Below are 27097 nucleotides of genomic sequence, written 5' to 3'. Positions count from 1 at the left end.
CATCATGCTACTTTCTAACAACGGCTATCAGAGAAAATTCTGAGGATTGTAAACAAGGAATTGGGAACCCATGTGGCCCTGAAGCTCACCTGATAATAAGCAGATTTTTTTTCCTGAACAGCAAATATACACTCATCCTTCTCCCACTGTTTATAGAGGGGAAATTTACATGATTTCCATTTTTTTTCCCCCTGGGGATTTTTGTTATATAAAACATTACATTTCCACAGTATTTTTGTGTTAGTGCTACTTCAAAATCATAATCATCATGCTACTTTCTAACAACGGCTATCAGAGAAAATTCTGAGGATTGTAAACAAGGAATTGGGAACCCATGTGGCCCTGAAGCTCACCTGATAATAAGCAGATTTTTTTTCCTGAACAGCAAATATACACTCATCCTTCTCCCACTGTTTATAGAGGGGAAATTTACATGATTTCCATTTTTTTTTCAGTTCAAGTTTTAAAATAGTTTATTAAACAGGATAAGCCAAATTCAATTTCTGGTGCTGTTTTAAAATTCTTTAATACCATTATTTTAGCTTTTTTTCAAATGAAATATAGCACACACACACACACACCGTTCTCTTGCAACGTTAGTGAAAGCCAATGGTACACAGGCTTTTTTTTTTTAATATGAAGCTGAGAGGAAACCCGTTTAAAAATACCTTTTCAGAAAAAATAGCAGGGGAAGCAGAGTTTATAGATGAAGAGGAAACAGCTGAATCATGAGATGGCAGACAAGCGGGAGATGGGAGCTGAGAATGAGAGAGACCTTTAGTAGGAAGTGGATTCTGTGTAAAGCGGAAAGAGGAAAAAATGGTCCCAAATTATTTACCTGCAAACGCATGTTAAAATTTTGGAACTTGCCAACATGCATTAAATTACTGAAGAACGTTTTGTTACAGCCAGAAGAAAAAATTATTTCAGCCATAAACTAAGACAAACTTATTGGGGAAAAATCGACATGTCGAAATTAGCCCTTATCACTTTGTGACAGATGACGAGCAAATTTCCACATTTCTTTTTTTTTTTTTTTAAATCACATTTAATGAAATGAAGCAAAAGAGTTATTAGGCATGAGCTCTTAACCACCAACACAGTTCCTCACCAACTTTGCATCCTCTGCTTATTTATTCACCTTAGGGATGTCAACACAACCAAACAAGGAGGCCAGGTGAGCGGCTTTCTCTTTAATGCTCTTTTTATGAAATTCTCTATTGGCTACGGACTGAGCTTTTTTCTGTGGCAAGAACAGCAAGGAGAGAACAAAAGTTTGAGTTAGGGAGAAAAAGTAGAAATTACAGTACAAAAGGTAGCAGATTGGAGAAAAGACGATTAAGTAACAAAGAGAAAGAAGGCACAGAAACCCAAAGCACTGTTATGTATACATGAAGTTACAGTATCTGGAATAATTAAAGAGAAAAAAAATCATCATGTGGAATTCTTTATGGGAAACTCTGTGCCTGATGTCACCTCAATGTGCATTTTTTCTGGTGCATCTCACCAGTTGATGAGCTACGCTGCTCTTCCTCTTAAAACTGTAATGTGCTTTTAAAAAAAGACTTTTTCCAGGGATCACATTCCATGAATTGTGTATGCACAGCAATCTCTTAAGATATCATGACTGCGTCCCCAGTTCCTATAGCCTGACTTTGAGATATCTTGAAGGCTGTTGGTTTAAAAAAAGGGAGTCAAATCTTTACTTGATAAATGAATTATCAAATACCATGCAGGACTTAAAAAGTAATGGAGACTTTAATAAGCAATTTGGCTTATCCAACTGTTACAACTGTTTCCCTGCCTAAGACAAAAGGAAGGGAACTTTCTAGTCAAGTTTCGCCCAAAGAGTTTCATTAATCAATCTAAGGTGTGTGCAGTGTCGGTGCAATGTAGAAAACAAACGGTAAAAGGATGAGGGAATTTGTGAAAGGAACAAAAAGTATGTTTCATGGTTGGAGCAGCTAGGATTTCATTGGTTCAGAACTGTCCTATATGATTGAATGTGTTTAAGTAGCAGAGGAAGAAACCAGAAAGGAAAAAAGAAGGGGACATAGAGGAAAGAATGTCACCTGATTAATTTTTTCCTCCACATCCTGAAGGCGCTGAAGCACACCAGAAAGTGCAAGGGCAGCAGGACAGGAAGAGGCAAGAGTTTCAGAGACTCTAGACTTCGGCTCGCTTGGTTCTCTGCATCTCAAAGTCTTGGCCAATGGTTGCTCTCCAGAAAAAGGCTGCAAGGGTTTCCTGACTGTGCAGTCCATCTTAGTTCTGGCCTGAGACTGGGAAACACCGCAAAGGAAGCCAGTGGCCTCTCTTCCAACAAAGGATATCTGTTTTGAAATTGGCTAAAATAATCAAAATGTATCCATGCAAACGGGCACCTAATCACCTAAACACAAGGCAAATAATTTATTTGGAACAAAAATTCGTGTTACCCAATAGTCATAAACAGCACACATCTGATTACTGCAAATTAGATTTCCATAGTAAAATGATCCTTGAAATTATTTTGCCTTTTCTGACATTCCCCCAGGATAGGGAATAATGGTGTGAAATAATGGTTTTTAGGAGCCAAGCATTGCTACCTACTATATCACTTATTCAGTATATTTCACATTGCGTTGAAATGACTTTCTAGTGTTTTGGAATCTATTAATGGGCTTATTGCTAGCATCATCCAATCATGCTCTCCAGCAATCAAGGGTCCTCCCCCCCACCCTGAAGAATGCCTACCTGTTTCTTTGGTGGAGTTGGCAGATTATCAGTTGTCTCCTTAGGTTTAGCAAAGCGAGGATTTATAGGAGATTCAGAAGAAAGAAGCAAGCCTGGTCTATTTACCGGCTCCTTAAATTAAAAAAGTGAAGAACAGCCAGAGAAAGGAACATTTTAAAATTAGAACAGAAAGATAGCATGAAGAAGAAGAAAGAAATTTTAAGAAGAATCACCAGCAGTAGCATTTTAAAATCTGTGAAGTTATTATATTATAATTTCTATTTATTGCAAATTTTATAATATTCTCTAAAATCAGATGGGTACAAACTGGATTGGTAGTTAGCATTAAAATTTATATAGTGTTAGTTAGGACAGTAGGAAGGAGAAGCTTAATCTTTCTTCTCTACTCGGGTCCCAATTAAAATCATTCCCCAAAGCCTCTATTTACATAATTATGAAAGACAATGGAATAAAAGTCTAGATAACTAAACAAATTGGAAGCAGGTTGTTTTCAAAACACTCATGTGGAATATTAAATGTTTTGCGTTAAACAATAGAACATCATAAATATGATCTTATGGTACTAACCTAACTGCAAGTCAGCTGAGCAAATCATAAACTGAACTCATAGGTTTTCTGTTGAGCTCACAGTTTGTGTTACCCAATAGTCATAAACATCATCAGTGGTAGAATTCAAATTTTTTACTACCGATTCTGTAGGCGTGGCTACAAATTTTTTACTACCGATTCTGTAGCCGTGGCTATTATGTTACCCAATAGTCATAAACATTCATCAGTGGTAGAATTCAAATTTTTTACTACCGATTCTGTAGGCGTGGCTTGGTGGGCGTGGTGTAGCTTGGTGGGCATGGCAGGAGAAGGATACTGCAAAATCCCCATTCCCTCCCCACTCCTGGGGAAGGATATTGCAAAAATCTCCATTCCCACCCCACTCTGGGGCCAGCCAGAGGTGGTATTTGCCGGTTCTCCAAAATACTCAAAATTTCCACTACCGGTTCTCCAGAATCTGTCAGAACCTGCTGAATTTCACCCCTGATCTTCATACTGAAAGCTAAACAGAAACCTAAGCAGACTGAAAATCTGGCCTGTTGCAAAAGTCCCCTGAGTTAGGTGCTATTCAAATATCTAAACTCAGGAAACTTAAAACCATCTAAAGAGAGAGGATAATATTTATAAACTACACACAATAAGCATTGACTCTTTAGACTTGTCACATTGATGGCCATTAGGAATATCATCACTATCGCTACAATCAAGCCAACTCTGTTTCATATCTGAGGACTTCTGTCTACCATATGCAACCAGGATTTATTGTTGGAGTAACCAATACATTTTCTTCATTTGAACAATAAATGTTTCAGAATTTTAAAAACCACAATATTCATTAGTACTTTTGTATAGCAAACTACAATCACAACTGAGCATATCATTGATAGCTTTTTACTAGTTCAATTTTCAAATTATCCTAGATTTCTGTGTACGGTAAAATAACTAGGCAAGTATATTAATTACTGAGAATATATGTAACCTTTTCAACTGGTGTGAAAACATAAAAATTAATCCATGTAGTCTGAAGAAAAATGAAGAAATAAACAATGAATAAATAAATGAAAAAGGAAATAAAACAATGAATCTCAGTCGCCTTGATTTAGTCATCACTTTCAACCATTACCTAACTTAATCGTAACTTTGAAATTTATTTATTTTTTACACCTTTGAGTCAGTGTCAACTCCTAGAAATTGTCTGGACAAGCTTCTGAAATTTTCTTGATAAGATTTTAGAAATAGTTTGCTTTCTTCTTCCTAGGGCTGAGAGTGAGTGGTTGGCTTAAGGTCAGCCTAGTGTAAATTAGCCTTGAGCAATTATCAAGAGCAGCATTGGAGGTGGAGAAGACAGAAATGTAAACAACTTACAATCTTCATTTGGAATAGGAAAGTGTGACATTACATATTCACATATTTTACATGTGATTCACTTGAGAACATCCTCTATCATTAGGTGGCGATATATAGGGGTTAAAAATACTCCTCTTTTTTGAATACTTTTCATTTCAATAGCAATAGGAATAAAAATAAAATGCAGAATACAGAACAACAGAGTTGGAAGGGACCTTGGAGGTCTTCTAGTCCAACCTTTTGTTAGAGCAGCAGCAGGAGTTCAAGCCCTGTACCATTTCAGACAAGTCATTGTCCAATTTCTTCTTAAATGGCTCTAGTAATGGAGCATTTGGAAAGCAAGCAGTTCAACTGATTGTCCTAATTGTCAGGAAATTTCTCTTTATTTCTATGTTGGATCTCTTCTTGACTAGTTTCCCTCCTCCCCATTTGCTTCTTGTCTTGAACCTAGAATAGGTTGTCCTCCTCTTCTCTCTGAGAGCCCCTCAAATATTGGAAGACACCCCAGTCCTTTTTTTTCATGTCACCCCAGTCCTTCTTTTCATTAGACTAGACATCATCAACTCCTGCTCTTATGTTTTAGCTTCCAGTCCCTTAATCCAGGGGTCTCCAACCTTGGCAACTTTAAGACTTGTGGACTTCAACTCTGGAAGTTGAAGTCCACAAGTCTTAAAGTTGCCAAGATTTGAGACCCCTGCCTTAATCATCTTATTGCTCTTCTCTACACTATTTAATATACAGTAAGTGTATACATTGAATTAATGTAGGATATTTCAAACAAGTGTTTATGGTGGACTCTTTAAGACTCTGATCAAAAGCCCAACCTGACACAAAATGTTGTCTTGTTTTCTAAATGCAATCCTATACTACAAATATTTGTACATAGTTAAACAGCAATTGTCATGGAATATAATGTTTTTAGAAAATCAATTTATTTAAGTAACAATAAAAATGTGCAACAGAATTTCCACCATCTTAACCAAAATATTGCAAACAGAATTTCCACCATCTTAACCAAAATATTGCAAACTAACTTAAGAAGCACAAGAATATACAGCTTTTATATTGTTCTATTAAATTATGTTACATACTAAGACAGCAGCCTGATCCCATGTCATCAGATTATTTCAAAAACTTTCAGTAACAGAGAAGGAAAGCATTATATAATTACGTCACACTATCTACTATCTGAAAGGGACTTTGTTTATCTTGGACTACGAGCAAATGTCTATGTTGCATTTTCATCAGTATACAAAAATACGACGTCAGGAGGTATTCTGAGATGCTTCCTTTTATAATGCCAGCAATATTTATATTATCTGACTATTAATGTGTATTTCCTGTATATGTGAAGATTCTGAAACTAATACTGAACTGCATTACCCCAGAATCATGCTTTTTGAGAGTTGATCAATATCAGTATTCCATGAAATGCTGTTTGGAAGCAGAATAAAGTTTTAGAATCTTTCTCCTTGTACTCAAAGCTTAAGATAGTCATTCCATGCATATATATTCAGAAGGCCTATGTGCCAATACCTCAAAATAGCTGCTTATCCCTCAGAAAGATTTGATTCCATTTCCAAATGTGAGTTTTACTATTTGTACTGGAAATAGTAACAAAGCAGTAACAAGGCCAAAGGGAAGTCTAGTAACTAGTCAGATCAAAGCTGATTAAACTAAGTAAGGCAGTAGATTCATTTACTCTACGAAACAGAAGATGTATACAGAAGATCTAAAAACAAGCCAAGGTCACAAGAACATGTAGGCATCATCTTCATAGGAGCTTTGCACAATCGAACATGGAACTTCTGCTGTAGGCTTAAACAGGGTATTAGGAGTCTAGATTTTGTTAACTGCTTGACAGTATGAAAGAATTCCTCTTCCTACAAGATTTGTGTCTTAGATCAGGGGTCTCCAACCTTGGCAACTTTAAGACTTGTGGACTTCAACTCCCAGCATTCCTCAGACAGCTTTGCTGGCTGAGGAATTCTGGGAGTTGAAGTCCACAAGTCTTAAAGTTGCCAAGGTTGGAGACCCTTGTCTTAGATGTTCCCTTCAAATTATTGCATGTACTTTACTGTATGTAATTCACTTTATTGCACGTTTCATATTCCATAGCATGCAGAGGAGAGAGACAGGAAGAATTCAGCATCTCTACCTCAACTCCATCTGTTTTTAGATAACACTGTCAGTATAGTCTTAGTCCCATTTTTCAACTAACCAAGATGGTGTGCCCCTTGTCCTGCAATTGCTCTGCCTTCTTCTCATCTTTATTTATTTGCTTATTCACTCACCTGTCTCCTTAATGAAACGTTGGGCGCATTTTCTTCGAATTTGGCTAAGAGCTGTGTTGCCATTGATTTCACTTTGTTTCGATTTATTGTTCCTTTCAAATCCCTTGATCGATTACTAGAATTTCTTTCTTGATTTAAATGATTTGAAGACTATAAGCAAGCACATGGAGAAAAAAGTATATGTATTTATTCCATAACATTAAGGACTGCCATTTATGTAAATTTTTAATGTAGATTTTAAAAAGCTACGTAAAAAGGTTACATTTTTTAAATAAATAACTCAAGGTAACAAGCATACTTACTCCCCCCATTCCTCTACCTATTTTTCTCACAACAACCGCTCTGTGGGTTGAGAGAAAGTGACTGGACCCAAATCACCCAGATGGCTTTCATGCCTAAGGTGGGACTAGAACTCAGAGTCTCCTGGTTTCTAGCCTGCCACCTTAACTATTAGACCAGATTGTTCTTTCTTCATTACGTTTGTGGATTTGAAAAGTGTTCTGTCGCCCACATTAGAACAATGCATCTGTTACACACCACAAAAGTAATGCAAGCTTTGAGTTTTGGGGATCAAGCCTGATAATAAATAAAACAGAAAATGGGTGCAATGGAATGTGAGCATGGAATGAGAGAATGGAAGAAGGGGTGGGGAAAGATGCTTCCTAAGGAACGATCAGATGAAAGGGTGAGGAACCCACAAATGAGTAACAGGTAGAGAATTTCATATCTCAGTAGTCATAAAGATTCATACAAAAAGTAGTCTTCTCTCAAATAGTCAGGACCGGAGTTGTGTAGGGCTTTAACTGTATTTTGTGCACAAATAAATGGGCAGCCACTACTGTACTTTAAGTATAAGGTAAAGGTAAATGTTCCCCTCGCACATATGTGCTACTTTTTCCCGACTGTAGGGGGCAGTGCTCATCTCCGTTTCAAACTCGAAGAGCCAGCACCGTCTGATGACAATTCCGTGGTCATGTGGCTGGCATGACTAAACACCAAAGGCTTACGGAACACTGTTACCTTCCCACCAAAGGTGGTCCCTATTTTTCTACTTGCACTTTTTACGTGATTTCGAACTGCTAGGTTGGCAGAAGCTGGGAAAGTAACAGGAGCTCACCCCATTACGCGGCACTAGGGATTCGAACCACTGAACTGCCAACATTTCAACTGACAAGCTCAGAGTCTTAGCCACTGAGCCACTGCTCAGTGGTATACTTTAAGTATACAGTACCTACTGTATACTTTAGGTATACAGTAGGCTAAATATGGACCGCTCATGGTCCTTCTGAGACCAACCTGACTGCCTTGTTTTGTTCCAAATTAAATGTTCATAGACACAAAGGTAAACCTGTGTAGAGCCTGGAAGTTCCTAGGACATATATCATTAATATTAAAATCATTGTCTTCCAATGGGTACAAATTCTGAATTGATAAAATGTGCTCCTGGCCATTTTCAATCTGTTCTCAGAAACAAGAGATAGATCCAAGTCCAGAAATACTCCAAACTACCTATGTGTCTTGCAAGAAGAGTGCAATCCTGTTTAAAATATACATTTCTATGCTTCTTTGGAATTATTGCCTTTCAAAATAGCATCATCTGCTTCACCTTGCAATGAATTATCCCTTATCTGTCTCACTACAGTCTGCAGGCCATTCACTGGAGTCATACAATTTCTTGAAAAGTTTATAGAAACATAGAATTGGATGTCAGAAGCACATTGATAAATCTAACTGCACATCTTCAGTGTTTCAGGATGATATAAAATATTACTGGGTACAGAATAAAGCTGTAGACTTTCTTATACTTCCTATTTTAAGGATCTGTGTCCAAGCAACATCATTTGAAACCTATTTGAGAGATGGGAATGGAACTATTACAAAGCTATGCCGCCTATTCCCAAATCTCTCAAATGATCCAGAAGGTTGATGGTATCTAAAGCCACAGAAAAGTTCCTAAGAAACAATCAAGTCAATTGTATCCTTGATATTTGACACTTGTCACACTACATGTCTTCAGAGAAGTTTGGCTTCCACTGACAATGGCAGTAGCCATACAGATTTCCAACCACAGATTTGAAGAATCTGGTATTACTTGAAAGAGGCTAAAGTGAAGTCCTGCTTGTCCAAAGCCGGTTCCAAAACAATATTATTTTTCTTTTTGCAGACATTGAACTGATAAAAAAATGGGATTAATAGCTTCAACTATGGGGCAGTTTAAACCTTTTAATAAATAAATAAAATAATGCTACCCATCCCCTGACTCCTTATGGTCAATTTTAATCAGCTAAAAAGCTGAATGTGAACTCCTTAATATCTACTTTTTGTAGTGGAAAACAAATTTTGTTACACAATAAAAGCATATTTAATAATGAAATGTATTACCAACCTCTTCAAAACTGATGAGACTTTTGCGTCGCCTTTTACTGGTTTCATTTTCTTCCACCTGAAAGCAATGAAATCAACTTTAGAAAAAATTCACAAGTGTAAATGTATCAAAAAATTATCTATTTAATAAAAGGGCAAATTAACATGCTGTGTGTTAAAAAATCAGATTAGTTATAAAAGGAGAAAGGACAAAGAGTATAATTAAATCATGTACCAGGTGCAATTCAAAGTTTTATTATGCATCTTTCTATAAAGAATTAACTGGAGGACTAATTTTAGGGCACTTTTAATATGTTATAAAGCCAGTTGATGTTAATGTTTCTCTTTCTACAAACACCAACCTATTCTCAGAAAATTTTATTATCTATATTATAAACCTATTTATTTCGGATGGCTGGACTAGCTTGATTTTTATCTTTAATTTTAATTGAATTTGATGGGTTCTTAAATTTTTGTAATTTTATGGGAGTGTATATTATTTTAATTTTTGGGCAAATTTAAATCAGTTTTTTAAGGGTTGTTTTAATTATTGTGTATGTCTGTATTTTATCTGCCTGTTCACCGCCCTGAGTCCTTCGGGAGAAGGGCGGTATACAAATTAAAATATTATTATTATTATTATTATTATTATTATTATTATTATTATTATTATTATTATTATTATTATTATTATTATTATTATTATTATTATTATTATTATTATTATTATTATTATTATATAGTTGAAACTAGAATATGTTTTTTCAGTCTCCTCCATTCTATTCATAAGCTGTGGAATTTGTATAATCTGATTTTGATGTAAAAACCACATATGACCGATGGAAATAAAAGCCACTTTGTATTCTACCATTCTTCTTTGTATTATGTCAGCACGAGCACTTTTCTCATTAACAGCTAAAACACCGAAAAATACATGAGAAGAGAACAACTACCTGAATTAATAGATTTCAAGGCGTTAAGGAAAGCAAAAGATGAAGTTTTTATTATCATCTATATTCTATTTTTGGTACAAAAACAGCACACGCGTATCAATGCTGTGGATTGTAGTTTAAACATATAAAATGATTTATTGTAGTTATCCGACATCTCACAATAACTCAGGAATCACACAATTCCAAGTCACAGTAGTAGCTCAGAAACCTGCCAGGAGATAATCCGGTTCTCCTGATTCAAGGTCTTTGTGCATTATTTCGGGCCTAAAGATCTCAGCGTTATACATTTTTTTAATATGACACCACTCAGGGGATTGTATATACTGCTGCCTAATTCAGGTCCTGGATAAATCACCAGCTGTTCTTTATGTAAGGGAGACAAACGTCATCAGTGATATGAATTAATTTATATAGCTTTCTACCACTAGAAGAGGTAGAAAGAATCCTGTGAATATTTCAACATTATGTCACTTCAACAATATTTCATACAAGTGTGAGTGGCATCACTGATAAAATTCAACACTCTGGCTGAGCTTGCAAGCCATATGATTTCACATAAGTATATTTCTTTTGGAAGTATTTGATAGCTATGCGTAATCTTCTAAATGATGGACAAAACCACTCTTAGCTTTCATTTCCAAAAAACTGACAGATGTATAGTTCTAAAAACTGCCTTAAAAGTTTTCAAAGTTTTTATTTTGAATCAGGCTATTGTCTGTCTAGATAAAAATCATTACTAATGGTCACATGAACCAGAATTACCCTTCTGCTCTTGGAAGAGGCTATAACAGAAATTCCTACTACTAATAGAAACCAGAAATTGTTTTTATTCTCTCCCTGCCAAGCTATTTGTGTGAACTCCATTCCCTGTGAAGCAGGGAAGTAAGTAAAAGAACCATCTATGGGACAGCACTACAAGTACAGTTCCTGTTACCGATTTGTAGATTTAATCCATAGATCTTTTAAAACTAAGTTTCTGAGCATGTTTTTAAAACATTTCATATTCACTGTTCAATTGGGCATTTAATAACAATAATTTTTTTTATGTAACTGAGAGCAGGAAAGCTGGCATAGAATAACAAATATGGAAACAAATTAAAATGTCTTATTTATGTTGACTTGAGAGACTGAAAAAGTTACAATTAGCAACATCATGAAATACACTATATCGATATTCTAGGAGAGGAATCTACTGTAAACTTGTTTTGGAAGTTTGAGCCTTTTTGTCTTATTTCTGGCAAATTGGATAGTTGGGTTTCAATTGAATAAACACACCAGTTCTGTTTGCAAGGCTGAATAAAGAAAGGCTGTTCCCTAAAAAGGGCATATGACTACTGGTAGAAAGCTTAATATTCACATGATTTGATGGTATTATTTATAGAATGGTTGGCATAAGAAGAATCTTACATTGTGTATTTGGAAGGCTTTATTCATTGGCCTTCAGAAGGCAGAGTTGATATACAGCTTTAAAAGCACAAAATGCTCTCATAGTTTTTAGTTGCTAGTTATTGAAGCTGTTGACCAAATATTTTTATATATTCTCTTACTTGATTCAAGCAATCTCTATAAAATGATACATGTGTGCTAATGTCTCTGGATGCATTCTAGGGACAGGTAAATAATGTAGGGATGAAATGTAGGGGGGAGAAAAGGTGGGGAGTTACATTGCATGTGTGAAACCTCACATATTGGAGTGAGCCATTGTTAGCTGACTATTCAAATCACTGTAGCTAATTCATGGTGGTGTAAATTCCACTCATCACAGAAGTAACTAAGTATAGTCAGATGGCAATTTTAACAAACATGTATTCCATCAAACAGTACTATATATGATGGAAGTTGATAGATGAATGAACTGAACTACAGCAATTTCACTATTAAAATACTGGGAAGTTTAAGCTTATATTTGAACACAATTAGTATTATGCAAAGCTTTTTCCCCCCTGATACATAAGAGATATGATAGGCTTTATCTCAAAGATCAAACATTTAATTTTCATACGTAGGATGAAATTTAATTTTCTAAATTTAATTTAAATTTAATTCATTTTTTAAATTTAATTTTTAATACAGGTTAGTGTTCTGGAGTTGTATCTGTATAAAACTGAACTTCTTCCAGTTCTGAAGCTGAGTATTTCTTGTACTAAATATAAAATTACTAGTGGGAAGTAACACTCTTTCTTTCATTATTAGTGACACCTGCAAACTCACACACTTTCTTTTATTTTCCTGCTGCTATGAAGTTATACCATAGTTGTTCCAATTTTTTTTTTAATTTGAAGCAATGAAGCATCAACAGGGGGAAAAATACAGTGATCTCTTTCAGAAATCAACAGAGAATACTAGTCACAGATAAGTAGATTCTCTTTTGAAAACTAAAGTAGTTTCCTTTAATATTAGAGAACATTTTTACTGGAGAACATTTTTCAGTAGTTTTAGGAATAGTTTGCCCTTAGGAGATCAAAGGCCAATTTCATACTGACCTCAAATGGCAACCAAATAGTCCAGGGAAATTTACAAACTTTGCATGACAGAGAAAGCATACTCTGTTCACAGTGTAAATCTAAATAGCATGTAGATAGCATAATTGAAAACTGTCCTATTTTTAACTGTCATGAGTTACACAGTATTTATACATTTATAACCTTGCTGTTTATTTTGTACTATGCATGCATTTATTCCTTTATCTGAAAGACGGGGAGGAAGAAAAAAGATATATAATTTTACTTTTGGTATTCTCTTCCTTGGAAATGTCAAGTTTATGTAATTATTACAGCAGAATTTGGATGACTTTGTTGAACAAGGATCAATTCTTTCTCCATTTTGCTTTACCATGGTACCTGTTCAAACATAAAGAAATAAAGTAAATTAAGGCATCATGTATTAATTTAAAAAAAAGTCTTGCTTAGAAGTCTGTGCTGACCAATTGGCCCCCATCTTGTCCCGAATCTTCAATAAATCGCTAGAGATGTGCTATGTTCCTTCTTGCTTCAAACGCTCTACTATCATCTCAATGCCGAAGAAGCCCACCATCAAGGAACTGAATGACTACAGACCAGTTGCTCTAACATCTGTAGTCATGAAAACCTTTGAAAGGCTAATGCTGTCCCATTTGAAAACCATCAATCAGTGGTTAGACCCCCCGCAATTTGCATACTAAGCAAATAGATCAACAGATGATACTGTTAATATGGCTCTGTACTACATCTTACAACATCTTGAATCTCCAAAGACCCATGCAAGGATCCTCTTTGTAGACTTTAGTTCAGCATTCAATACCATCATTCCAGACATTATTCTAACTAAGCTAAACCAGCTAGCGGTACCTGAACACACTTGTAAGTGGATCATATAAGCTTTCTAACAGACAGGAAGCAGCAGGTGAAACTAAGCAGAATTACATCAGTTAACTGATACAGCCTCACAAGGCTGTGTGCTCTCTCCAATTCTCTCTATATACCAATGACTGCATCTCAAACGATCCATCTGTTAAACTACTGAAGTTCGCAGATGACACAACAGTGATCGGTCTCATTCGAGACAATGATGAATCCACATACAGACGGAAGGTTGAACAACTAGCCTCGTGGTGCAACCAGAACAATTTGGAACTGAACACACACAGAGAACCATAGAAATGGTGATAGACTTTAGGAGAAACCCTCCCATACTACCACAATACTAGACAACACAGTATCAACAATAGAGATCTTCAAATTTCTAGGTTCTACCATATCTCAAGACCTAAAATGGACACCTAACATCAAAAACGTGATCAAAAAAGCATAACAAAGAATGTTCTTTCTGCATCAACTCAGAAAGCTCAAACTGCCCAAGGAGCTGCTGATACAGTTCTACAGAGGAATTACTGAGCCTGTCATCTGCAGCTCTTATAACTGTGTGGTTTGGATCTGCAATCCAACAGGACAGACACAAGAGTTCATAGATAATTAGAACTGCAGAAAAAACAATTACTACCAACCTATCTTTCATTGAGGACCTGTATGCTGCACAAGTCAAAAAGAGGGCTGTGAAAATATTTACAGACCCCTCGCAGCCTGGACATAAGCTGTTTCAACTCCTACCCTCAAAACCATGCTACAGAGCACTGCACACCAAAACAACTAAACACAAGAACAATTTTTTCCCAAACGCCATCACTCTGCTAAACAAATAATTCCCTCAACACTGTCAAACTATTTACTAAGGCTGCATTACTATTAATCTTCTCATTGTTCCTATCACCCATCTCCTCCCACTTATGACTGTATCCTTGATACTGGTATCTTTACGATTTATATTGACTGTTTCCTAATATGATTGATCGCTTATTTATTCCCTATGACTATCATTAAGTGATGTACCTTATGATTCTTGACGAATATATCTTTTCTTTTATGTACACAGAGAGCATATGCACCAAGACAAATTCCTTGTGTGTCCAATCACACTTGCCAATAAAATTCTATTCTATTCTATTCTATTCTATTCTATTCTATTCTATTCTATTCTATTCTATTCTATTCTATTCTAATTTGGAAATCATGTAAAGCAAGCCATTTATACTTTCAAGTATTTTTCCTATAAAACTACATCTATAATTCATTGTTAACTTCAGAAAGTCTTTCATTACAAAAAAAAAATTGAAACACTGAAAAAGCAACATTATTCTTCAAATTGAATAGTACAGTCCTGTACTCTGAACTTAGAATAGACATGGACATCTTTCAAAGTCACAGTCAGCTCCCACTCAAACACCCTAAACTTCACTGCCAAAGTTAATAACAAAACTGCTGAATTTCAGTAGCCCTTAAAAAAAAAACATTAAAAATTCAAAGTAGAAGTGGTTTGCTTCCTGTTCCCGGTTCCATTTTTATTCCCCACCATAACAACCCCAGAAACTTGAAGTTGTAAAAAGTTGAACATGTTTATAAATACCTCTATAACTGTCCCTCTAACAAATCTGGGAGAAAGACCCAAGATGAGCCCGAGGAATGGGATATTAGGCCACTGCTTGGATTTTAGGAAGTTTTATGGGTCGGGATGGAAGTGATTTGTCTCTCAGAGGCCTACAACTTTTATTTATTTATTTATTTTATTTATTTTGTCAAAAACAAGGGTATACATACGTATAAGCATGAAATAACCATACAAATTGGATACAATCAAGGGGAACATTTGAACAGGAACGGTAGGCACGCTGGTGCTCTTATGCACGCTCCTTACAGACCTCTTAGGAATGGGGTGAGGTCAATAGTAGATAATCTTTGAGCTTTGGGGATTATGGGAAGAGATCACAGAGTCAGGTAGTGCACTCCAGGCATTAACACCTCTGTTACTGAAGTCATATTTTCTACAATCAATATTGGAGTGGTTCACATTAAGTTTAAATCTATTGTGTGCTCATGTATTGTTGCGATTGAAGCTGAAGTAGTCTTCGACAGACTACTGTCTGTCGAACTTCTATTTCTATCCTTAACCACCACATGAAAGGGACATAAAATTTGGCCTTGTTCCTTCCAATGAAGTCACAGTATCATTAGATGTCTTTCTGTGATTGTCCGGAAAGTTGGGAGGTGGATTTAAAGCCTTCAACTACTCAAACACTGCCAAATGCTAACACAAAAATTTTAACACATTGAGCAGAGCTGAGTCGAAGCATGATATATATCTGAGTACACCAGTTACAATCAGCAGATTGTAATGAGTACTTTAAAAGATATTTGTGCGTGCCTAAAAGCTCTTCTACTGTACAAATTTTAATGCAAACCAGAGTCAAGAGTTGTTGTTGCCCTCTTTTCCACCTTGCCATTTTGCCTATGACTATATGAAAGGTGCAAAAGTAAACTGGGTTATGTAGATTTCTAAGTATTATTGAACCATATCATAGTACTTGGAAAACAATATACTGTATCTAGCAGACAAGGTTCTCAATTTAAAAAAATCTAATAAAACGGAGACAAATATGAAAGCCAAATGCAGAATCAGCAACTTTCATGAAACTTATGTGATCAATAAACCAAAATAAGTAATGGCAACAGTGTCTTCTGGCTTTCCAAAACCACTCAAGAATAAAACCGTCCCTTTCCCCCATTTTGTTATAAAACCTGATTGACATAGCTAAATATAATTCAATATTTCAAAGCAGTTACAATTGCAAGAAACCTTGGGCTCAGGTTTAAGGCCAAACCTGAATGTAAAGCAACAAAAGCTTGATTTTTACTGAGAGTAAAAACAACAGAGCTAACTTACCCACTGCTCTCAGAGGGGTCCCCCTAAATAGCTCATAGAATTTTGAGAGATACATGACCATACTGAGTTTATCAGGCTCTCCAGCAGATACCATTTCTTTCCCAGTTGTGACAGGAGGAATTCTAAATTCACGTTCAGCAATATCAAATGCTAGCTGGTTGTTTTCGACTGCGTCTTCTTCATTCAGGGAATCAAAGTCACTTAAGAATTAGGAAGAAAAGTAATATAAGTACAGAAACATCTCTTAAGAGTAGTCTGAAAACTGAGTCTTGGCAACTGGATTTATATTCTTGCTTCTCATCTGTACAATACTTTAGAAAATGTTTTTCCCTGTACTAAATCTTTTTGTTTTCAAAGTTTTTCTAAAACATTGTGGGGGGGGAGCAGGAAATCTGTGTTGGTATCCTTGATAAAAATTTAATTTAGTGCGTATTCATACCTACTTACTCTCTTTCACATTATGTTTTTGCCAGAGTGGAATACCACCATCTCCTTATATTATTTCAGTCCAGGTTATATATACAATAAACAATAGTCTATAATTATCACTTAGAACTCTGACAACCAACCAACCAACCAACCAACCAGCCAGACAGCCAACAAAAGAAATCCTGAATAAATATATTATAAAATATATAATAGAATAATATATACCAAACCAGAATATGCAAATGTCCAAAATCAATTGTCTATGATCTTATACCTTACAGATGTTCTGAACTGTTATTTGAGTACTTTCTAGAGACTGCAACTAGAGATTATGGGAAGTTATGTACATAGATATGGAAGGCATTAGGTATTAGGAAGAAAGTTAGCATCTGTTGGCATAAGAATATCCTTATTCTAGAGAATGAGATTTGCTAAATAAGTATGAAGTAATTGCTAGTTCCAGTATGAGCCAATTTGGTGTAGTGGTTAAAGTGCTGACTTAGGAACGAGGGGACACTGAGTTCTAGATCTCTATTAAGCATGAAAAACTGGCTGAATGACTTTGTTCAGACACATAGCCCAACTCACTTCATAGGGCTATTTTTGTGGAGAAAACTGGACGTGGGAGCTGCCTTGAGTTGACCAACAAATGTAAAAGACAAGATAAAAATCTAATCATCATCATCTCCAGAATTCTTGCGGAACTTGGATAGGAATAAAACATACAATTTATTCTCTAAAGAATTGACATAATATCCTTCCACAGATGCATTAAGATAGACACACACACACACACACACACACACACACACACACACACACACTACTGGCATTTCAAAGAGCCCTAAGGACCTGGCTCTTTGCCTAGGTTTTGGTAAGGACAATTGATGCACTTTTCTTCCTTTTAGTTGCCTTCAGGGTTTGTTTTCTTTGCTCTTTTGTTATGGGCTGTTTTTGTATTTTTTTCCCAGACATTATAACAATACAGATGACACTCCTCATTTCTGAATAACCTCTCCCCACATTTGCATGAGAATATTACTCAGCACAGAGTATTTAAAAGAAAACACTGTAAAATAACAAATGCTATGAATTCAGGAATAAATACAAGCATAAAAGATATCAACTTCCATAACACAAGAAAAAAACAGTATGGTTGAAAACTCAAGGAATTCTTTGAATCTGTATACTTTGTATTTTTCAGTATGGAGCCAAAGACACTGAGGGGCAGAATCTGAACAAAAAGATGCAGAGAATTGCAAAATAGATGTTAAAAAGAGAAACAATCTTTCTTTACTGTTTTGATTGGCCTTATTCAAGTCTCTATTTTAAAAGGAATTTGGCAATTAGCAAGCATTACATACATGTATAAAAACTTACATGAGGTCAGGTTTGAAGCAATGTATAACTGCACATAAGGCAAGGCCACTTTTCCACGAACTGGTGAGATCTGTGACGTTCACGTTCTTGTATCCTTCGGTCTGTTTCTGACACCAGGTTAAAAGTTTGTTGGGCTGTATGTCATATTCTGAAAGAATAATTTTCTTTTTTAAAAAAAAAAAATACCAGTACAACCTTTACAACTTTCAAACTCTCCCAGGATATGGTGTAAAAAAAAAACACTAATGAAACTTCTCATACCACGTTTTGAAAGGCCAATTGATCTTCTAACGGTATTTGCTCTTTCTAGTAGGCACGGCTGCAGCTCATTTTTAATATATAAATGTTTCACCTAAGGGAAGATAATCATCAGTTGAGTTCAGAATCTTCACTGCTCAAATCTGATTTATCATTCAATTATCTAAACTGACAATGGAAATGCAACATCTATCTAACCCCAGTTCATATGTTAATTATTATATTTATGTGCTACCCTATTCCAAGATGCCAAGCATTTAACAAACATTAAAACTCTATAAAACAACATTGTGTTAACTTACAGGTAAACATTAGGGCTGTGATGGTGAACCTATGGCACGTGTGCCCAAAGTGGTACGTGAAGCCAGGTTGCCCAGTATGCTCAGCCTTGCCTGTTTGTCATCTGGGTTTTTAGCGTGCATGCATGCATGACAATCAGCTGTCTTTCTCATGCATGGCAGTGCCAAAAATTGGCTTGCGCATACACGCGAGCCAGCTGATCATCGGGCACACGTGCGTGCTAGAACCCGAAAGTTTGGCATTTCTGGAGCGTGAACCCTTCATGCATGCGGCAGTGCCGAAAACCAGCCTACACATGTGCACCAGACAATTGTCAGGCATGCTTGCATGCTAAAACCCGGAAGTTCGCCTTTTCCGGAGCGTGGCCCTGACAAGCGCGCTTCTGTGCGCGCGACATTTCCACACGACCTTTTCGGCACTCGGTGCCAAAATGATTCATCATCAGTGATCTAGGGGAAATAAATCTATCAAGACACGCATGCAAAACAGGCAGGTCTGCATTTTCTTCATGATCATCCGAGTTTGTTTTCATATTTTATAGGTCACCTATGCAACCACCATGTTCATGGCAGTCAAAGTTGAACAAAAACTTTCTAAACTATCGCGGGTTATTGAGGGAGCATCACGGAGCTCCCACGTAACACCTATCCTGCACAGACTGCACTGGCTACCTGTGGTCTTCCGAGTGCGCTTCAAGATATTGGTGACGACCTTTAAAGCGCTTCATGGCTTAGGACCGGGATACTTACGGGACCGTCTTCTGCCGGCTTCAATCTCCCAACGACCGGTGCGTTCTCACAGAGAGGGTCTCCTTAGGGTGCCGTCAGCCAAACAATGTTGGCTGGCGGTCCCCAGGGGGAGGGCCTTCTCTGTGGGGGCTCCTACCCTGTGGAACGAGCTTCCCCCTGGACTCCGACAACTGCCCGACCTTAGGACCTTTCGCCGCGAACTTAAAATCTATTTGTTTCATGTTGCTGGACTGACTTAATTTTTAAACTTTTAATATGGATTTATTGGGGTTTTTAAATTTTAGTGATTTTATAGGGTGTAATTGTATTTTAGCTTGGCCAATTGAATTAGTTTTTTAGGGGTAGTTTTTAATTATTGTATGGGTTTGTTTTGTATTTTAACTGGCTGTTCACCGCCCTGAGTCCTTCGGGAGAAGGGCGGTCTATAAATTAAAATATTATTATATTATTATTATTATTATCTAAAAAAAAATCCCAACCCAACCTTCCTAGTAACGCTTTGAATATAAAGAGTTTTATTGTTTATATCTTGGCTTACCTGATGAGGTCGAACACAACTTGAGTTCAAATTCGGATATCGTGTGGCAGGGTCAATAGTATATTGGTCAAAATTCTTAGTGATATTTTCAGGTGTTGTCTGAGGTAAGAGTCTATAAATACTTTCCCTGAAAAAAAGCAATAGAAATATGCCTGTTTGATTTTAAGAGGCAAGAAGTTTTCGTCCTTACTTGAGGTGCACCTACCTTTATTAGACAATGAATTTAGATTTGCCATAGTATGAAAAATGCTTAAGATGACAACAACTCAGACAGAAAAATATAGGTCTTCCTAAGACAGAAAAATAATTACAATGAAGTAAGATTACATCATCCCAAATCATCTGGCTTTAATTTTCCTTTCGCACAAGAAACAACTCCTCCTTTAGCCACAAAACAGCAGTAGGTATAGATTTCACAGCCATTATTAGTCAGTCAGGTTTCCATTTACAGCCTGTGCTGTCTTTTTTCCACAAACATGCTTTCTCAGCCCTTATATGACCTTTTTCCAAATTCAGATACTTGACTTCATCATTACCATACATAACATCTACCAAAAAAAAGCCCTCTCAACAACTCTCCTTTCTTCCTTGTAATTGGGCAAAGACTGCACTGAAACAAATGAGAAACAAATTGATAACAAAATAAGAACAAGATAATAGAAGCATTATCAAATATGGTAGAACTAGGTCACCTATTTGCTACTGAAATACACTGTAGCAACCAAGTGTCCAAGGCCAATAGTAAGGAATGCTTGATATCTGGACGGCCATATTCCTCATTTGGATCAAACTGGGATCAATTTATGCTCTGTGAAAAATGGAATTTACTCACTTCTCTAGTATATAAAGACAAGCACATACAGACTTACCTTTCTGCTAGGATATCAAGAGGGGACTTTCCTTGTGCCCAGCTTTTCACCATCCACGCTGTGTCAAATGCAGCTAGGAATCCTCTTGCACAGCCAGTACCCATTGGCCAGAAAGGCTGTGAAACATATTTTTGTTTTAGGTAACATCTAATATAATTTAAATTGAAAAAAATCCAAATTCTTTATTATAATCTAGATACCGTCCAGCCACCAATATTACGAGAAGAAAGCAGAGGATATAGGTAGGTAAGCAGTTTACACAAAAGAGAGAAAGTGGAGGAAAAACAAATACAATAGATAAAAGCTGGAGTATCGGACAACAATAATAGTAATAAAAAAAACCTCTTCGCATAGATTGTGAATGCTTCTGAAGTTCCTACATTTCAGTTAGAGAATAGTATTATACAGTGGTGGGATTCAAGTAATTTAACAACCGGTTCTCTGCCCTAATGATTTCTTCCAACAACCAGTTTACCAATTGCTCAGAAAGTTAACAACCAGTTCTCCCGAAGTGGTGCGAACTGGCTGATATTAATCACTGGTATTATAGCACTCATAATTGCGATAATTACTAGATGTTAGTTCATCAAGCTGCTTTTACAAAGCAAATCACTTTTAAAAGCTATCTTGAACAAACATGTATTTCATCTTACCTCTACTAAACTGTCTCCAACAAGAGCAACCAACAGTTGATGTCGATGCCTCTCACGTATTAATGCAGCATTTTCAGAGGCATACATAGAAGTAAAATCAAACATGGCCACATCTGGTTGTCCATAGTGATTAATTGCAAAATCTAAGGCAGGCAATTGATAATCAGTCGCAAAGTCGGCAGCTTCTCTTGCATAGGACAATAGATTGTCTTGGTCTACATTTTCCACACACAGTAGCATTTCAGTATCAATAAAATCCTAAATGAAACCACAGATGTCTATTGTTAGAATTCTTGGACAATCCAATGGATGCTAGATAAAACAAATAATTACATATAAAAATACAGGGTCAAGTTATATGCATACTGTATGCTAGCAATTTAATTTGCTCTAGACCAGTCGTCACCAATCTTTCTGCCTTTGCGGATTGGCAGCAGGGAGAAGAGTGGATGGTTCTGGGTGAGCGCGCGCACACATATACAGCTCCATTTGCAGCTCATACAAATTGAGTTTCGCATTCACCCACTGCTTATACAACCCGGTTCTGAATGGTACCGAGTCATGTCTCAGAGATCGGGGACCCCTGCTGTAATGTATCTTTAAATGGTTTAGGCGGGAAACAAGCACGTTGCTGATTGGTTAAATTTTTAAAACTGAGATTTCTTTTTTAAAAAGTATAAAATTCAGGCAGTATGTGGAACATAAAATAAAAGAGTCGGAAAGGACCATGCACCTCCTTTTAATGATCTTCCACCTCTTACTGCTTGTCCTGCGCTCAGGGACTTTGGGAAATAGGTTGAACCCCTCTCCTTTGTGACAGCCCCATAAAGTATTGGAAGACAGCTATTGTGTCACCCCTAAACCTTCTTTTCAATGGGCTAGACATACGTAGTTTCCTTAACCATTCATCATATGGTTAGGCTCCAGATATCTTATCCTCTTTATTGTTCTCTTCTGCACTCTTTCTAGGGTGTTGGCATCTCTTTTGTATTGTGGCAACCAGAATTGGATGTAATATTCCAAGCGTGGCTTCATTAGTTTGGTATAGAGTGGTACTATCACTTCTCATGATCTTGATGCTATCCCTCTGTTGATGCAGCCTAGGACTGCATTGGCTTTTTTGGCAGTTGCAGCACACTGATGGCTCATACTTAAGTAGCTATTGACTATTCTATATTTATGCATTTGATTTTTCATGCCTAGGTACAGGATCTTACTTTTCTCATTTTATTTTTATAAATAAAACTCAGTTCCCAAAGACGTACAGTACATTACTCTTCCCCAATTACTTTCCAGAACATTTTGGGGTTCAACTCCCGTAATCCCCAATTATTTTTAACGTAGCACAAATGCGAATTCTATGAATTTATAAATTGTCTCAACAGAGATATAACAATTTTAATCCAGGACATGGCCTAGTTTATTAGTACTGCGATGAGTCTTATGCCTACATGTTCCCTCTCTATCCTCCTTGAACACTCAGTTTCAGTAAAGTGTTCTTGAACACTTCAAAACAATTTCCTGTTATATTTCAATTTGAAAATGCAGTTCAGCTTTTATCAAGTTGTAGTTTGTCAGATGTGCTGTGACTGCAACACTTAGAATTTCCACCCAGTACTTTGGGAATACAATGGCCATTTGGCTGGGAATTCTGGAAATAATCTGTCCCAAATAATCTGGATAGTAGCGATTAAAAAAAAGAGAATCTGGGTTTTAAGATTCTGATGAGGCTCAGCGATCAGAATGAGTACTATTATACAGAGAAAAAAATATATACATTAGATACCTACGTTAATAATGACACCCTTCTCCAGAAGGCTCTGTTTTTTTGCAGTCATCACAAAGTAATGTGTGCTATCTTTATAGTAAACAATATTTTCTAGGTCAATTCCTACAGAAGAGCAAGACATGTTTTGGATGAAAACTCATATAATAAAACAGTGTGTATTTCTCAATTTTTACTACTTTAACATTCAACCAATTTGGGAAAACATTTTTAACTTCCTAAATTTTGAATTCAAATTCATTTCTACTGTAACATTCTCAACAATACATTTAATTAAGTTCTTACATGATGTTGACAGTAAAAAACACCAGGATTTTATAATTTAAATTGAAAAAATCCAAATTCTTTATTATAATCTAGATACCGTCCAGCCACCAATATTACGAGAAGAAAGTAGAGGATATAGGTAGGTAAGCAGTTTACACAAAAGAGAGAAAGTGGAGGAAAAACAAATACAATCCAGGACATGGCCTAGTTTATTAGTACTGCGATGAGTCTTATGCCTACATGTTCCCTCTCTATCCTCCTTGAACACTCAGTTTCAGTAAAGTGTTCTTGAACACTTCAAAACAATTTCCTGTTATATTTCAATTTGAAAATGCAGTTCAGCTTTTATCAAGTTGTAGTTTGTCAGATGTGCTGTGACTGCAACACTTAGAATTTCCACCCAGTACTTTGGGAATACAATGGCCATTTGGCTGGGAATTCTGGAAATAATCTGTCCCAAATAATCTGGATAGTAGCGATTAAAAAAAAGAGAATCTGGGTTTTAAGATTCTGATGAGGCTCAGCGATCAGAATGAGTACTATTATACAGAGAAAAAAATATATACATTAGATACCTACGTTAATAATGACACCCTTCTCCAGAAGGCTCTGTTTTTTTGCAGTCATCACAAAGTAATGTGTGCTATCTTTATAGTAAACAATATTTTCTAGGTCAATTCCTACAGAAGAGCAAGACATGTTTTTGGATGAAAACTCATATAATAAAACAGTGTGTATTTCTCAATTTTTTACTACTTTAACATTCAACCAATTTGGGAAAAACATTTTTTTAACTTCCTAAATTTTGAATTCAAATTCATTTCTACTGTAACATTCTCAACAATACATTTAATTAAGTTCTTACATGATGTTGACAGTAAAAAAAACAACAGGATTTTATAATTTAAAGATGAACACATTACATCATGTGTGTTCATAATCTAAAATCCTATTCTATTCTATTATGTCACATTAAATTTGTCAACAAACAGCATGTTTCAGGGAATTCAATTTCTCCTTGTATGCATGCAAAGTGTTGGAAAAATTTTGGACCAGAAAATAATATGAAAATGTAAAGGCTGAGAAGATTCTATTGTAGGAAGTCATAAAACATTTTACTATTTTTATTGCAATGAGTAGCACCTTCGAAATAACTATGACTTAGTTCATACTTAATACTATGACCAGAAGTTCATAATCCATGGTCCTGATACACAAACACCCTTGAAAACTTGCAAATAACTTGCATGGGCCTTCAGAAATTATTACCAAATCATAGTTTTTATTGTAAGAGAAAGCGAAAGAGATTAAATTTCTAACTAGATAGCATTCATACTCAATTCCAATTTAATTCCAATTTAATTAAAATGATAAATGAAGTTAAATCAGTTTGGTCTTAATCCTTTATATTCCTACATCCACAGGAAAGGGTGACCCACAACCTAGAAAAAATTGCACATTACTGCACAAATATAATGTAGCAAGATTGCTTTCGATTTAGCATAATGAGTGCTAAGCTGTCTATTACAGATTTTTGTGTAAATCAATGAACAACAAAATCTTAAAGAAAATGAATTAAAGTGCCACCACTGATTTTATACCTCTGCTATTCAGTTTGGTTGCCAGCTTACTATATTCTGCCATGTTTAAAAGAATACCTACCTGTTTCTTCTTTTAAATCTTGGAAGAATTTTTGATTAAAAATGAAAGCAACACCACTAATCTCCTCCACTTTGGCTTCTGCAGTGGTATTTTTGTTTATAAAGTTGGCAGTAATGGCGATAGCTAGCTTTCCACGAAATTCCTTTCTTTTAAAACCTTACAAGGAAAAACAACAAGAGTTGATTAATACTTTTTTCCCAAGAGGAATTTTGGCATTTACCCAAGAACTCAGGTGGCGTTACAAAGATTGTAAATTAATTTGAAGCAAGAAAACTCAAATATTTGTTCTTCTCTCCTAGCATTTCTCTATTATGTCCTCTTTTAACTGAACTACACCTCCTCTAGCTATATAATTTCCTTTATCAGATTCTTAAAACTGACTCTCTTCATTTTTCCACTGGACAGTTCTACATATTTCATATCCAGTACAAACATTTACTTACAGATTTCCTAAAGAGTTTATACTTGTTTTGCTAAAAATTTCTTGGTGTTACCTGTTGTGACTATTCTACCACATTCCTCTGGTACCTTGCAACCTCAGAATTCATCATGTCTATTACATGTACTGATTTTTTTTTCTTCTAGAATTGGGTAGGCACAACTCTCTGTAGTGATATTAAGTTCAAAAGTTCTAACATAAAACTCCAGTAGTTTCAAAGAATTAAATGTGCATCTAATTAAAGCCCAATAGGAATAGGCATAAAGATGTTTGGTCATATGACATAACACAGGCTATTTAACTAATGTTTCACAGGCAAAAGTGACTTAGAGCTGTGATACTTATTATTATTAAATTCCTTTTAAAACATTTAACAGCTAGTACAACAGGATCTTTCTCTCCTTCTATTTCGTTATTCTATGCCAAATTCACAATGATTATCTTTTAAGTCAAATTATTGCTTTCTAAAGTAATTACATAGCAAGTATTGTGCGTATTCATTTTGTACCCCTGCAGAATTGTGATCCAAATAGCACAGCATGTCCTTACTGGAACAATGAAAAGATCTGCATTAGACTTTTCAATTTAAAAAATGCTTGTCTCTTTCATTTGCTAATAGCCACCTATATTTTTAAAAGATAAATGTGTAATAATTTTTTAAAAGTCTTATCTACTTTATTGTTTTTCATAAAGAAAGAAATGATCAGGCTCTTTATTTCCATTTTAGATATTTGTTCAATTGGATTTTGATTCTATTTATAACATACCTTCCAAACTATTCCTTCGGCCATCAGCTCCAATTATTACATCAAATTCAAATTCTGATAAAGGATGATCCATTGGGAAAAATTCAGCTCTCCAACCTATTTCTGAAATCAAGAGGTTAGTTAGCAAATGTATGTCCAATAGCATGTATAATGCAAATCATGTTAAGAAAAGTTTGGAAAAACTTTCCTACTTTCTTCTAGTTTATTTTTTAAAGATTCAATTTATTAAAAATATGCATTATAGAAAATACAGATAAATTGTGTGTTTTATAAGAGAAATATATACTATATTTATAATTTGTGAAAAAAAGTATATTTATTGCAAATTCTCTTACAGTTAAAACAATCTAAAAATGGGACAGACACCATAATGATAGATGATCATATCCATTCGTACCACTTCTGTGTTAAACAATAATCAAGCAATACATGAAGAAAATTTACACAAATATGACCACAAACACATACTGTTTCAGAAGTTTTCCTTAACTGTGGGTGGACAGTT

General features: G+C 35.7%; 1 protein-coding gene across 1 annotated transcript in view; it reads right to left on the bottom strand.

The window, feature by feature from the left end:
• MICAL2 (microtubule associated monooxygenase, calponin and LIM domain containing 2) overlaps positions 1-27097 on the bottom strand; it is a 137096-nt gene that overhangs the window by 92968 nt on the left and 17031 nt on the right. The window contains 16 exon segments of the mRNA XM_058161707.1: positions 669-794; positions 1142-1243; positions 2073-2348; positions 2737-2847; positions 6927-7076; positions 9313-9369; positions 12971-13083; positions 16496-16695; positions 18305-18452; positions 18566-18656; positions 20150-20276; positions 21019-21134; positions 21672-21929; positions 24304-24404; positions 25387-25542; positions 26593-26694. Of these exon segments, the coding sequence (XP_058017690.1) occupies positions 669-794; positions 1142-1243; positions 2073-2348; positions 2737-2847; positions 6927-7076; positions 9313-9369; positions 12971-13083; positions 16496-16695; positions 18305-18452; positions 18566-18656; positions 20150-20276; positions 21019-21134; positions 21672-21929; positions 24304-24404; positions 25387-25542; positions 26593-26694 (2234 nt within the window).

Source organism: Ahaetulla prasina, chromosome 1 (genome assembly GCF_028640845.1).
Source record: "Ahaetulla prasina isolate Xishuangbanna chromosome 1, ASM2864084v1, whole genome shotgun sequence".
NCBI classification, from domain to species: Eukaryota; Metazoa; Chordata; class Lepidosauria; order Squamata; family Colubridae; genus Ahaetulla; species Ahaetulla prasina.
The sequence above is the reverse complement of the archived record's forward strand: the minus strand, read 5'-3'. Positions and strand labels throughout refer to the sequence as shown.